Source organism: Paramisgurnus dabryanus, chromosome 8, assembly GCF_030506205.2.
Source record: "Paramisgurnus dabryanus chromosome 8, PD_genome_1.1, whole genome shotgun sequence".
In the NCBI taxonomy this organism is placed as follows: Eukaryota; Metazoa; Chordata; class Actinopteri; order Cypriniformes; family Cobitidae; genus Paramisgurnus; species Paramisgurnus dabryanus.
In genome coordinates, this window is record NC_133344.1 from 3,387,763 (window position 1) to 3,402,266 (window position 14,504).

Here is a 14,504-nt window from a genome sequence, read left to right on the forward strand (position 1 = left end):
AAGGCACGAGTCGTCAACAGAGAATGCATGTAAATCCCCTACTCTCTTCACTGAGGCCAATGCTAGCAGGGTCAGAGCTTTCATTGATAAAAGCTTCAGACTCACAGACTGCAAAGGCTCGAACGGGGGGGCCTGCAGGGCTTTCAGCACCATGGACAGGTCCCAGGGAGGAATAGAAGGAGGGCGCGAGGGGTTTAGCCTACGAGCGCCTCTTAGAAATCTAACAACCAAATCATGCTGGCCAACTGTTCTGCCGTTAATAAGTGAGTGATGAGCAGAAATAGCGGCGATATCAACTTTAATGGTGGAGGGTGACAGCCTACCGTCTAACCTATGTTGAAGATATAAAAGCACGGTGTTAATAGGGCATTCTCTGGGGTCCTCGCGTTGCGAAGAGCACCAGGTGACGAAAAGGTTCCATTTAAACGCGTAAGCCCGTCTCGTAGACGGAGCTCGTGCCGCGTTGATTGTGTTAGATACCGCTTGCGGTAAATCACTTAAACCTTGCGCGCGCTCAACGACCACACATGGAGATCCCACAGGTCGGGGCGCGGGTGCCATAATGTGCCCCCTCCTTGAGAAAGAAGGTCCTTCCTCAGGGGAATCCGCCAGGGAGGGGCTGTCGCGAGGAGCATTAACTCTGGAAACCAATTCTTGCTCGTCCAATATGGGGCGATCAGTAAAAGGTTCTCCTCGTCCTGCCTGACCTTGCACAGTGTCTGTGCGATTAAGCTCACTGGGGGGAATGCGTATTTGCGCATCCCCCGAGGCCAGCTGTGTGCCAATGCGTCCACGCCGAGGCTGCCCTCGGTTAGTGAATAAAACAGGCGACAGTGGGTATCGTCCGGCGACGCAAACAGATCTATCTGCGCACGACCGAACTTCTTCCAAATTAGCTGGACCGTCTGGGGGTGGAGTCGCCATTCGCCGGGGCGCGCAGCTCGAGAAAGCGCGTCCGCTGCTGTATTGAGCGAGCCCGGAATGTGAATGGCACGAAGGGACCTCAGATGCTTCTGACTCCAAAGGAGGAGATGACGAGCGAGATGCGACAGGTGACGGGAGCGCAAACCGCCTTGACGGTTGATATACGCAACGGTCGCAGTGTTGTCGGTGCGTACTAGTACATCCTTCCCTCGCAGCTCCGTAGCGAAGCGTACGAGTCCCAGATATACTGCCCACAACTCTCGGCAATTGATATGCCAGTGCAACTGGGGTGCTGTCCACACCCCTGAAGCTGTAAGCTCGTCGTACGTGGCACCCCAGCCCGTGTCGGACGCATCTGTGTGTACAACAGCATGCTGAGCGATCTGTCTCATGGACACACCGGACCTGAGAAACGCGGGGTCCGACCACGGGGGGAATGTTAGGCGACACGCAGGTGTAATGGTTACACGATGGATGCCGGCGCGCCACGCTCTCCTCGGGACTCGATCGTGAAGCCAACGCTGAAGCGGTCTCATATGGAGCAGTCCGAGCGGTGTCACGGCCGCTGCTGCAGCCATATGCCCCAGGAGCTTCTGAAATTGTTTCAGCGGGACCGCATTCTTCCCTCGGAATGAACCGAGGCAAGTCAGAATTGACTGGACGCGCTCTTCTGTCAAACGCGCCGATAAATCGATCGAGTCCAGTTCCATCCCGAGAAAAGAGATCCTCTGCGTGGGGCAGAGTTTGCTCTTTTCCCAGTTGACCCGAAGACCCAAACGGGCGAGATGCCGAAGCGTTAAATCTCTGTGCTCGCACAGCGTCCGTCGAGAATGCGCTATTATAAGCCAATCGTCGAGGTAAGCCAATATGCGAACGCCGCTCTCTCTGAGGGGCTTTAACGCCGCCTCCACTACTTTCGTGAACACACGGGGAGAGAGGGATAGCCCGAACGGTAAAACTTCGTACTGGTATGCCCGTCCCTCGAACGCAAACCGGAGAAACGGTCTGTGACGAGGGATTATGGACACATGAAAGTACGCGTCTTTCAGGTCTATTGCCGCAAACCAATCTTGGGGGCGAATTGAATTGAATATTTGCTTCGGTGTTATCATCCTGAAGGATCTCTTCTGCAGAGATTTGTTCAGAACGCGCAAATCCAAGATCGGTCGCAACCCGCCGCCTTTTTTGGGTACTATAAAATACGGGCTGTAGAAGCCCGATCTCATCTCGGTTGGAGGGACCGGCTCGATCGCGTCCTTCGCCAACAGGACTTCGACCTCTGCACGCAGTACGTGTGCATCGGACGCTTTCACCGTGGTGAAACGAATGCCCGAGAATTTGGGTGTGTGCCGGATGAATTGAATTTCGTAACCGAGGCGAACAGTGCGTAAAACCCAACGAGACGGGCTGGGAAGCTGAAGCCACGCCCCCAGGGACCGTACGAGGGGAATTAACGGCACTGTCGGGGTACCCGCGGTGGGGCGGCTGAGCGGGACAGGTGGTACTGCCGGTACGTCTGCTGAGGCAGCATAAGTATCTACAGTATGTGTGTGTGTGACACTGACCTGAGCCCGCTGAGGGTGACGGTCGTCTGGTCTCCTCAGCGGAGAGCACAGACTCCGAGGAGGGTGCTGGTGGTCCCGTCTCCTCAGCGGAGAGCTGGAACTCCTCAGAACACCCGCTGGCGATAGAGGAGAGGGAGGAAGAGCATGTGAATGCCCGCTCACATCTCTCTCGATCCTCTGAAGACCTGGAGAAGGAATAGGAATGCACTCTTTTTGTGGTTTTGTGGGTGCCGGCTGAGAAGCCGGCGGAACAGAAACAAAAGGAAACCAAAGATTCTCCACCCGGCCCTCTACCGGTGGAGGGAGCGATGCCATCACCGTCTCCCGTAGAGTGATCCCATCCAATCCCAGGTCGCCCGTCTCAGGGCCGCTTCGTCTTCCGTTTGCCACGGGAAGCGGGTGGGGCGGGCGGGGCGGGCTGTCGACGGCTGTTCCCCCTCCGTGGCCTGGAAGATCTTCTAGTGGGGGGGGCGGAGGCAGCCGCCGCAGGGCGCCCTCGGCGAGGAGCAGACGGGCCCGCCGGCGCTGGAGGGCGAGATGCAGGTCGCTTGCGCCGGGGCATGATCTGTGCGATCGCCTCTGTCTGCTTCTGGGCGGCGGAGAACTGCTGGGCAAAGGACTCCACCGACTCACCGAAGAGGCCAGCCTGTGACACTGGAGCGTCCAAAAACTTGTTCTTGTCCGCTTCCGACATGTCAGCCAGACATAGCCATAAGTGGCGTTCCTGGACCACCATCGTGGACATGGCACGACCAATCGCCTGCGCTGTCACCTTCGTAGCGCGAAGAGCCAGGTCAGTGGCAGCCCGGAGCTCCGAAAGGACAGGCGAGTCGTGTCCTCCCTCGTGCAGATCCCTCAAGGCCTTGGCTTGGTGAACCTGCAGCAACGCCATTGCGTGCAGGGCTGAGGCCGCCTCTCCACATGCCTGGTGGGCAGCGCCCGTTAAACCGGAGGACTGTCTGCAGGCACGAGAGGGGAGGGTTGGGCGGTCCTTCCAAGAGGGAGCGTGTGCCGGACACAGCTGCATCGCGACGCCACGCTCCACGGGAGGGATCCCCGTATAACCCTTAGCGGCTCCGCTGGTGAGGGAGGTGAGGGGGGAGGGCTGAAACGGCCGTAATCTCATGGAAAACGGCGACTTCCAGGTTCTAGTCAGCTCCTCGTGCACCTCGGGGAAGAAAGGCACCGGTGGAGAGGGTTGTGAAACCCGGGCAGCTCCAAAGAACCAATCATCCAGGCGGGACGGTTCGGGCTGAGGGGGGGGAACCCACTCTAACCCTACGGTCTCCGCCGCTCGAGCGAGCACGGCCACCATCTCTGGATCGAACTCCGGCGTCCCAACCCGACCAGAGGGAGGAAGGGCGTCGGGGTCCACGTCAGGGGGAGGAGGCCCACCCTCGGATGCTGCGGCGTCGGTGGACCCGGAGGGCGGCACGATGGATTCTAGAGTCATCGTAGAACACGACGCTGAAGTCTCCATCGGCACATCAACCGGCTGTGGACGAGAAGGCTGAGAGCCTGAGGACGAATCCCCCGCTCGGCTCAGCACAGTGATGCGCAGGTCGTCTTTTGAGAGCTTCACAGCCGCACCGTGGCGGCGTTCAGCACTCGCATGACGAGGGTTGCGTTTTTCCCGGAGGAAAGACAACCGTCTGCGCAAATCCACAAGGGACATGTTCTCGCAGTGAGAACACTTACCCCCAGCGAACGCTGCCTCTGCGTGCTCGATGCCCAAACACGAAAGACAACGCTCGTGACCGTCCTTCGGACCCATGTACTTGCCGCACCCAAGATCGCACGGACGAAAAGCCATCCTGAAAAGGACGCTGATGTCCGGATATACGAGAGAGTGGCTGCCTTTAACAAGGCACAAAGCTCTCTCGTATCACTCTTTTAGGGAAATTCACTCAGATGCTTAGTTGATGAGCGCACAGGAAGGCAACGCACACACTAAACTCAAAACAAAATAAAGATGAAGAGTCGTGGAATTAAGCGAAGCGTCCGCTGTGGTACTGCTAGTCCAACCAACTTCAGCAATCGAATCCCACCAGAGTAGAGTAGCTTCTCAGTAGCAGATACTGCCGGCTTTCGAAGCGATAAAAAGCTAATTTCCTCATTTGCACCTGCTGCTTATATACGCACCTGGCGGGGCGGCGCCAGCATTATGCAAATATCTCAATGCCAAGTTCATTGGCGTTTTAGTAGTATTCGAAGCAGATTGGTCTCTCTAAGCGAGTTCCCAATTCGTCGGTCACGACGTGACGTCGTAGTGACCGACTGAAAGGGAACTCAGGACTCTTGAACGGCTAGAATCCATTATCATACATGAATGGGACAACATTCCTCTCCTAATGCTGGGTACACACAAGATTTTCAAAATGTGATAGACCACAAAGATGAGAATAAAAATCCTAGATTTAACTGTTTTGCACCTATAGAATTTCAACCAGAGTCTCGACTGTGATCACAGGAAATCTCGCAAAATCTTCAGAATAAGCGTATGCAGGAAGAAATTTCAATGATAGTGTTTGGAATGATTTTCACATAAAATTCAAGGGAAAAAAGAAAAGGGTTTGGTTGAAGTCATGGAGACAGCGGGAACATGGTCTGTAGAAGTTCACTTTGCATCAACTTCATTTTGTGCTGCGCCATGACTGCTTCAATCTTCCATCATCTCGCTGTCTGATTGGATATAGTTTCGTTTCATGTGATAATTTCAAGAGTGTGCGCTAGGTCTGTCGCGGTAACCGCAATCCTGTATTCCCGTGCTACTGACCACAACAACCGTGCTTTTTACGTTAAATTCATATATAGCTATCTATGCCCTTCTTGTTTTTCATATCATACATGTATAATAAAGGCCAAATGGATTGTCAAGATTTAAGAGAGTAACTTGTTTTTCGTAAATTTCAATTCAAAATGTAATATTATGCTATTCATATTTTGTTAAATCATACAGTGAATGTGTGAAAGAAGTGAAACTAAGAAGACAGAATAACTGCGGCGTCTGCATCTAGATGGAATTTTAAAGATTAAAATTACTTTAATTTAACTGATCAACACAAATACAAAGTGCCATAATATAACTGATTGCTTACCAGCATTAAAACCACTTAAAATAAAAACCTTTTTATTTGTATTTCTGCCACTCCATGGATGAGGAAGCTGCAGCCAATAACGCTGGTGGCTTCATTATTAACTGTAGATATATGCAAGTTTTTCTTCAGTAGTATCTGTGTGAAACATTATAAACAATGACGATCATCTGCCGACTCGACTGTTTCAGCACGTCCACTGTGTTACAGAGTGTCCACTTCAGTGCCGGTCCTAGATGCTGGGGGGCCCTAAGCAAAGCTTTGTGAGGGGCCCTCTGTCAGTGCATTCAGACCCTTATAGCATAGCACACATACATCTCGGAGACGTCTATTTGATGTCTGCGTTTACATCTGCAAGATGTCTTATTTAAATTGTTTTCTCATCTGCAATACGTCTGTGAGACGTCTCCTAAAAGATGTCATATAGACATATTGAAGATGTCTGCAAGACGTTTTTGATTTAGAATGTAAAGCAGCTCTTTTCCTTTATAAGATGTTTTTACACACCAGATGTATTCCAGATCTCCAGATCTTTACCAGACATCTCACAGACGTACCTGTGCTATCTGGGTAAAACCCAGTCAATGTTGCTGTTAGTTAGTTGTTAACTAACCACATAGTGTATTATCTTATAGCTGTATAATATTCCCATATGCACATTACTTTGAAACCCTGACTGATAAACTTGCTGATTATAACATATTTGCTGATAAGTTGTTTTGATTTAAAATGTGTTGTGAGAAGCACTACAAAATTTACCTGATCTAAATGAATGTAATGAATCAAATTAAATTACATATAAATACATACTGTTAATACACAGGGGTTAAATTGGGATTTGTTATGTGGGGGGGGGGGGGCTCTGTGGGGAGGGGTACTTCGAGGGGTAACATGTTTAATACTGATGACAGCAAAGCCACTGGTGTGTTTCAATGACATTCTGGACCTCTGATAGGATTTGATAAGTTTCAGCTTTAAAAGAGCATTTCACCCGTAGAAACATTAATCTTTATTGAAAGTGTTATATTTGTAGTCGAAATGTAACATACATTTAGAATTTGGTGCCTATTTTACAGAGAAAAGGGGTGTTTGTAGTCTCATTCCCTCAACAAAGACATTGCACTTCCTTCTTTCAATGATGCAAAATGATGATTTTTACATCATTGAAAGAAGGATGTGCAACACTGAAATCTGTATTTCTCCAGTCTCAGCAGCAACTGAGAAAATGATGCATGACCATTCAAAAACATGACTGGAGTTCTAACTATACAAAGCTTAATGCAAATGGGTGAAGTGTCCCTTTAAAGCTGTCACAGAGGTTGACCCCAAATATTTTAAAAATAGTGTCTGATTTTAAATATTGCAAATCTATGAGTTTGACACCCTATATCCATTTGTTGCACATGTCATTATGCACAACTGATCAAACTTTAAAGGAAGTTAAAAGAATCAATCTCCTTGAATAATTCTAGGCATAAGATGCCCAAAAAGACTCAATTAACAAGATAAGGTACAACACACAGTACTGTATCAGCAACATGTCTTAGAAATTAGCCATAGAGATTCCCTATGCTGGTCAGCAGCTACAATCATATAGTTAGGTTTGATTTGTGTAATCAAAATACATTATTTTATTATCTATACAATTAGTTATATCCAGTGTTATACAGTTAACATACTGTAATTAAACGAGTGACATATACTTTAATCCTTTACAAATTTCAAGTCTTCTATTAAGTTTTCTCGAGGTGGGCACCATTCTTACCTCTCTCTCTCTCTCTCTCTCTCTCTCTCTCTCTCTCTCTCTCTCTCTCTCTCTCTCTCTCTCTCTCTCTCTCTCTCGTCAAATTATCCTGCACGAGAGCGCGTTCTTGAAGTTCAAAGGAAAAAGCGCGTGTTTTCGCGGCAATTGCGTCACCCAATTCGCGTCATTTGAATCGCCCCATGCTAGGACGCGTGTCTTTACATTGACTTAATCTGCTCGCGCAAATCCTTTATCTTGTTCCCTTGCTTCACGTTTTTTTCCCTTTATTCTGCTCCAGACGGATAGCTTTGTCTTTGTTTTAAATCAATGGTGGGCATATAATATGCGCATCGTTACCAAATCACTCTTCTGCGTCATGCACGCGGCCGTTTCTAAATTTGAAGGCTGCAACCTCCGGATCATGTCGCATATGCGCGCTGCATACGTCATCAAGCCTGATTTATTTAAGTTAAATAAGCATTTCATTTGCAAGTCATAAGCATAATATAACAATTAACCATTAACCATTAACTAAGAATAATAGTCAACATTATAATTGTTAATATTCTAAAATACGTTTTTATGACGCATATGCAGCCTACAAATGTGACCTCTGAAGGCTGCAGCCTTCGGATTGAGAAACTGCCTGCATGTTGTCCGAGTACATATCAGTGATTTAAGAAATCATTAAGTATTTTTAAAAACCCGCACAAATTCGGAAGTTTGCAAATTATTTAAATTATAGCGTCTTGTTTTCATTAAACATAATAATAATTTTTCTTTGATATAATGGTTTTAAATAATTCTGAGATCAAGGGGGCCCTCTAGTGGTGCGGGGCCCTATGCAAATTGCGTACTTTGCGTATAGGAAAGACCGGCACTGGTCCACTTAATTAACGGATTTTCGTTCGGTCCGCATGAGCTAAACATTTTTGTTCTATAATTTTTTTACTCTCATAGGCTATATTTCTACATAATTTCGACAAAGGAACACACAGGATATAATGTAAGTTGTTATAGATAGCATTTAAGCTTGTTCTGAAATGATGACAAATCAGTCTGACTAAAAATGTTATGTCCAGCTTAATAGGCAAAATAATGATTTATTTGTTTTCATACTTCATATAGCCTACACGTTAATTTATATTAAAAATGCCATAAATATTTATTGTCTTATTGCATTCGTTTTGTACATTTACAGGTGCATAAATGCTGTTTGATTTTAATTTCTTTAAGACACTACTGTGTTCTGTATTTACAGATGCTCTGTAAATTTCTACACAGTCTCACGAAGGTTCGTGATGTAGTCGCGTACATTTTTTGATTCTTTTTTCGTGATATTATCAATTTTTTCATGATCGTATAACGAATTTCTGTTTTCGTGTGATTATCACGTATTGGTTACTCAGCTGCTTTTTCCTATTTTCAAACCATTGTCGCTTCGGTTTAGGGTTAGATTGGTGTTTGCATTAGAATGTCACTTTGAGTATTGGTTTATACTATTTTTTTCTGATTTATTTTTTATATGTCGCCTGGCGTTAGGGTTAGAGTTGGGTTTTGGTAAGGGTGTCATTTTAGGTAAATCTAACCCTAAACTGAAGCGACAATGGTAAGAAAATAGGACAAAACTGTTGAGTAACCAATATGTGAAACAGAAATTTGTTATACGATCACAAAAATATGTGGAAATTTGTGATAATATCACGAAAAAAGAAAATGTACGTGATTATATAACAAAATTTCGTGAGACTGGGTTGCAATTTGCACTTTAAAAGCCTTCTTGTTAAGAAATTGTTCTTCAATTTTTTTTTTTTTTTCAAAAAATATTTAGGTGTAGTATAGCTTGTTAAAATTTTTCTCATAAGTCTCATGGGCTTGCCAGACCTTTTGTACTAGATTCAGGTCTGAGTGCATCTGGCAAGACCATGACAGTACTATGTTCTGTGTGGCTTCCACGTGTTCCCAGTGTCTTGTCGCTGTCATGGTCTTGCCAGACGTTTGTGTAAGATTCAGGTCTAATTTCAGAGGGCAAGATCATGGCAGCATTGTGTTTTGTGTGGGGACACATGTTTTCACATTAGGTATTTGTGTCACGTGTTCCCAGTGTCTTGTCACTTTTACCCTACTCCCTTATGTACTCGTGTCTTACGTAATTAATTATGTTCACCTGTTCCCCATTGGTGTGGTGTCTTTATAATGCCCTCTCGTTCTCTGTCGTGTGCTCGTTCGTTCGTCTGGATTCAGTGTGTGTTTGTTCCCGTATTCCGGTTCACCTGAATCTATCTCAGAGTCTGTTTGTGATTTTGTATTCCGTGTTTGTTCCCCAGTTCTGTGTTTCATCACCGCTGTTTATTTATCTTCAGTTTTACCCCCTCGTGGGTTTTTGTGTTTATTATTTAAATAAATCCTCAGTTTTATGTTATACATTATCTGCGTTTGGGTTCTCCCTTATTTGTAACGTGACAATAAGGGGAAAGACATGTAGCCTACCCTGCTTCTATATCGGTGCAACTTGTTGTTCTGGATTTAAATAATTGTATTTTAGTAAATGAAGGCGGTAAAACCACATACCGCACTAGTGAGCAATGCAAAAAACCCTGCAAGGGAAATTCTTTCACTGCGACAGCCCTAGGCGCATTTGTCCTCGGGTTCCCCACACACATCAGGATTTCTGATCGGAAAAATTAAACAATGTTTAATATTTACGATTCGCGATTGGGGCAGCCCCGACATTCTTCTGATCAGGTTTCGGAAAATCTGACAAGATAATCTGTATAACCATCAATTGTCAGAAAGGGGGAAATCTGCCCAAAATCAGCCCGATTATCTTTTGGTGTGTACCCAGCATAAGAGTTCATCAGCAGGTCTCCTCAATTCCAAGATGTAAACAGACTGTTGTTAAAAGAAGAGGAGACGCAACACAGAGATAAACATGACCCTGTCCCAATTTTATTCACACGTGTTGCTGTCAATGATTACAAAGTACCGCAGTCAGATCCTGAGGCACATAGAAGCAAAAACATCCAATATTTGGATTTGGAAAAAAAATGAAAGAGCTTTGAGTCTTCAATGTTGTGCTGAACTTGAATACATTTCAGTTTAAAAACCCCAACAGTGTAGAAGAAGAGGAATTTTGTCAGTATTTACTTCAGTTTATGATCCTATGGGATATCTTGCTCCTCTTACACTGACTGATAAATCGCTCTTATAAAAAATGTGTAGACAGAAGCTGAGATGAGGATTTACCTCCAACACTTCAAAGTCAGATATGGTTAAAGTCACAGATCAGATCCTGTACTGAATAATCAACTCATACGGTTAGGAGGAAGTGTCTGTGATGTCACTGTTGTGTCTTCTTATTCACCATCAGATGAGAAATCCCACTTTTCAGTGCTAAAAATGAAAGAGAAAGTCAATCAGATATCAAATCATCATCAGTGTCAAATGAAGAGATAGAAAAACAAACTATTAGTGCTGTCAGTCAGTGATAGAAATGAAATCTTCAACATAATAAACATGTCAACAATCTGTTTATCACATACACATGAGCTACAACAATACAAAAACACATTTCATCTATTTCCTCTGAATATTTGATGTCAATGTAAGAGATGAATGTATTGATATGTATGTAGTATAATATAATGACACACTGACAGTTTTATGAGTTCACACACAAACAGTAAGAAAATGAAGGTGATGCTTTATTTTAAAAGTCCTGGAGGTTGACAGTCGTGTAAATAAAGAAAAACAGCATCAATGTCAAAGCTCGACAGAGAGTTGTGTGAAGTGTCCATCAGATTTTAAGACTTGACTTTCTCTTCTTTTTTCTAATCTGTATCATTTATCATCTGTACTTTGTGTTTATCTGTTGTGTATATATTGTGTTTGTGTTGTTATTTCTACAGTCTGTATTCTGATGATTTGATAAATAATGCTTAAAACATGAAATAAATACCAAGTTGTTATAAAAGAGTTTAAGATGAACATCTAGTCAAGTGTGCATAACTATAGAGGTGTCAGCCTATCAAACAAACCCCATTAACAAACATCATATATAATGTGTAAGAAGAGTAAGATCACAGTATTAAATCCTGGAGTGAACAAACTCAACATCACAGTTAGTAAACATTGGATTGAATTCTTATTGTGTTGATCTGACAAAGCATCAAGTGTTGTTCATCTACACACCCTATAAGAGCAGCAGATCAATTTACATTTCTTATATTTATATTCTATGATTTAAATTACACTGCGTACAAAGCTTTACTCACCGTACTGTCTGTAGTTTATAATGTGGATCATCTTTTAGATCAGAGATCAGCTTTAATCCTGAAACTGTGAGATTATTCCCATACAGATACAGATCTCTCAGGTGTGATGGGTTTGATCTCAGAGCTGAATTCAGAGTACCACAACCTTTATCTGTGATATTACAACTCCTCAACCTGTAGAGATCAGAGACTTTATACAAATGATGCAAAACTACAAAGTTTGTAGACAAATATATTGTCACGCATCTGTATACACAAGGATACGAAGGACAACTGGATACAAAATACACAGGAATCTTTATTAACAGGACAATGATGGCAACACACACCATACACAAACGAGAACCGACATTCACTGGAGCACACAAGGGAAATATATACAGGGAATAACAAGGAGGGAAACGACATTGAGAAACGGCCAGGGTGGAGGGACGTTTGTCAACACCTTAGGGACAAGCGACAGGGAAGCCAGCATGGAGGGAGTGAGCAGCAGAGAGCCCGGGGAAGCCGAGAATACGGAGGGCCAGGGTAGCGCCGGGGGTCTATTTATGGATAAGGAAGAAGAGAACCCCCGGTTGACGTCCGTGGGAAGAAGGAGTCCAGGTGAGCCGGCGGGAAGGCTGGTAAAAAGCATTTGGAGAAGCCTGCGGATTATTGTGAGGCTAAAGTATGGTATAGTACGTAATTCAATATTTGGCTTAATGGCTGCATCTGGTGGAAATTTTGTCCATTTTTTTTACTTCTTTGTGTTGCTAGTATTTGCAATGCATGTTTTGTCAAACGGATAAGGATGAGATCTTGATTTGCTGGTGTTTTTTCTATTTACATGTGTTTTATTTCATTGCAGTACAGTGAACCCTGTCAGCCACTGTAATTTTCGTCTCCACAGGTTGTGATGTAGTGAAACACTGCAGTACTTTAATGATGTATCAATGTCTCATTATAATTTATAAGACTGATCAGATATGTCATTGACTTTATATATCATTTACATTTTAGTGTGTTTCTTATTAGAAAATATAAGAAATGTATATGTTTAACTTATCCTCAGTACATGTGTGACTATCAAAGAGATTATCTTACTTAAGTATCTCCAGTTTACATTGAGGATTCTTCAGTACATCAGAGATCAGCTTCACTCCTGAATCTCTTAGATTATTATCAGACAGCTCCAGATCTGTCAGGTGTGATGGGTTTGATCTCAGAGCTGAAGACAGAGTAACACAACCTTCATCTGTGATATCACACTTACACAACCTGTAGAGAACAGAGACACACAGTTTGTTAACACACAGATCAAATCTACAGTTAGTTGAATTTGTTTCTCTTCCTGTCATCATTTATTGTTAATGGACATTTTCATTTTAGTTTCATTTATGTGTGTTTGTATTTTACTGAAACACATCAGTGACACGGAAATAAACTGTTGATTCCTCTAATCACACATTATAACATTTTCTCTTATGTTTCTCTATCTAAATTATTTTTGCTTTTATCCCCAAACATAATTCAATTTTAATGTTTTATTTATCAAAAGATGTGACTTTCAGTAAGCGTTAAAATGTTGTGATGAATTTAAGGCTGTGACGGTGGCAATGCACCAATTCACCACGGTGGTGTGGTGGTTATAGAATGTGTATGGGAGGGTATGTGCATGTGCACACCAACCTGATCTCACGAATTTCCGTGGCATAGTCACGGAATTTTTTGCTCATTTTTCCGTGGCATTCTCACGGATCTCCGCATATTTCCGTGGCCCTGCCACGGACTTTCTTTTCCGTGGCATTCTCACGGATTGGTAACTCAACTGTTTTGTCCTATTTTCTTACCATTGTCGCTTCGGTTTAGGGTTAGATTTACATAAAATGACATCCCTACCCAAACCCAACTCTAACCCCAACGCCAGGCAACAATTGATTAAAGTTTAGAAAATATAAAAGAATACATCAGAAAAAATAGTATAAACCAATACTTAAAGTGACAAACTAATGCAAACACCAAATCTAACCCTAAACCGAAGCGACAATGGTTTGAAAATAGGAAAAAGCAGTTGAGTAACCAATCCGTGAGAATGCCACGGAAAAGAAAGTCCGTGGCAGGGCCACGGAAATATGCGGAGATCCGTGAGAATGCCACGGAAAAATGAGCACAAAATTCCGTGACTATCCCACGGAACTTTGTGAGATCATGTTGTGCACACTGATGCTTATAAGCTTATATATAATGCATATATATATTTTAAAATATAAAAATGTAAACAAGGATCAGATATATGTTTCTTAAAGGAATACTTCAGGATTTAGAAGCTTTGTATCAGTAGAAAACCAGTAGTATTTTCGAATTACCGTGCCTCTCCCCTTCATATCTCCCCGAGATGAGAGATGTGTGTATTTTTTGTCTGGAAAAAAGCCTCCGATGACGCAAATTGACGTTTTCTGCGTCATCTGACGTTTTTTTGGCCAGAGGCTTAAAACTACAGGCAATAGTAGCAGCTAGTTCCGCATGTTTTCACCACGCCAATATGGGTGGGATCTCACTCACAGAATTTAAAGATAGTGTCAGCCATCTTTAGAAGCTAAGCTAACAGGCTATTGCTCCGTGGAAAAGTTTAAATAACAATGGCGGAATGTAGTTTTAAGGTTAAAATGGCAGAAGGGGATTTCGAGGATCTGTTGAGAGAATCGGGTGTTCCTTTAAGAGCCACAATACAGCAAAGAGCTGAGGGAGATGGAGGGACAGAAAGCAGAGAAGCCCGGAGAAGAGGCCTCAGACTCTGCTGCGTAGTAGAGCCCGTGGAGGACGCAGCAGCCTCGGCTGCGTAGAGGAGCACGGACTGGCGCGAGCTTGGACAAAAAAGTAATGGCTGTACTCTCGCTGTGTGCCTTCTGTACGGAATTTCGGC

The 14,504-nt window shown here is 44.0% G+C and overlaps 1 protein-coding gene across 12 annotated transcripts in view; it reads right to left on the bottom strand.

Moving 5' to 3' along the window:
* Positions 1 to 14,504, bottom strand: part of LOC135771657 (NACHT, LRR and PYD domains-containing protein 3-like) — a 328,830-nt gene that overhangs the window by 109,637 nt on the left and 204,689 nt on the right. For 3 of the 12 annotated variants that reach the window (XM_065281978.2, XM_065281977.2, XM_073815393.1), the window contains 2 exons: positions 11,603 to 11,776; positions 9,923 to 10,721 (listed from right to left, as the gene is read on the bottom strand). The exons of 1 other annotated variant lie outside the window; for it this stretch is intronic. In XM_065281978.2, coding sequence (XP_065138050.1) covers positions 10,685 to 10,721; positions 11,603 to 11,776 — 211 coding nt within the window. In that variant the 3' untranslated portion in view covers positions 9,923 to 10,684. Of the gene's footprint in view, positions 1 to 9,296; positions 10,722 to 11,602; positions 11,777 to 12,685; positions 12,860 to 14,504 lie in introns of those variants that run through there. 8 more of the 12 variants (XM_065281979.1, XM_073815397.1, XM_073815395.1 and 5 more) reach the window with 8 other exon arrangements.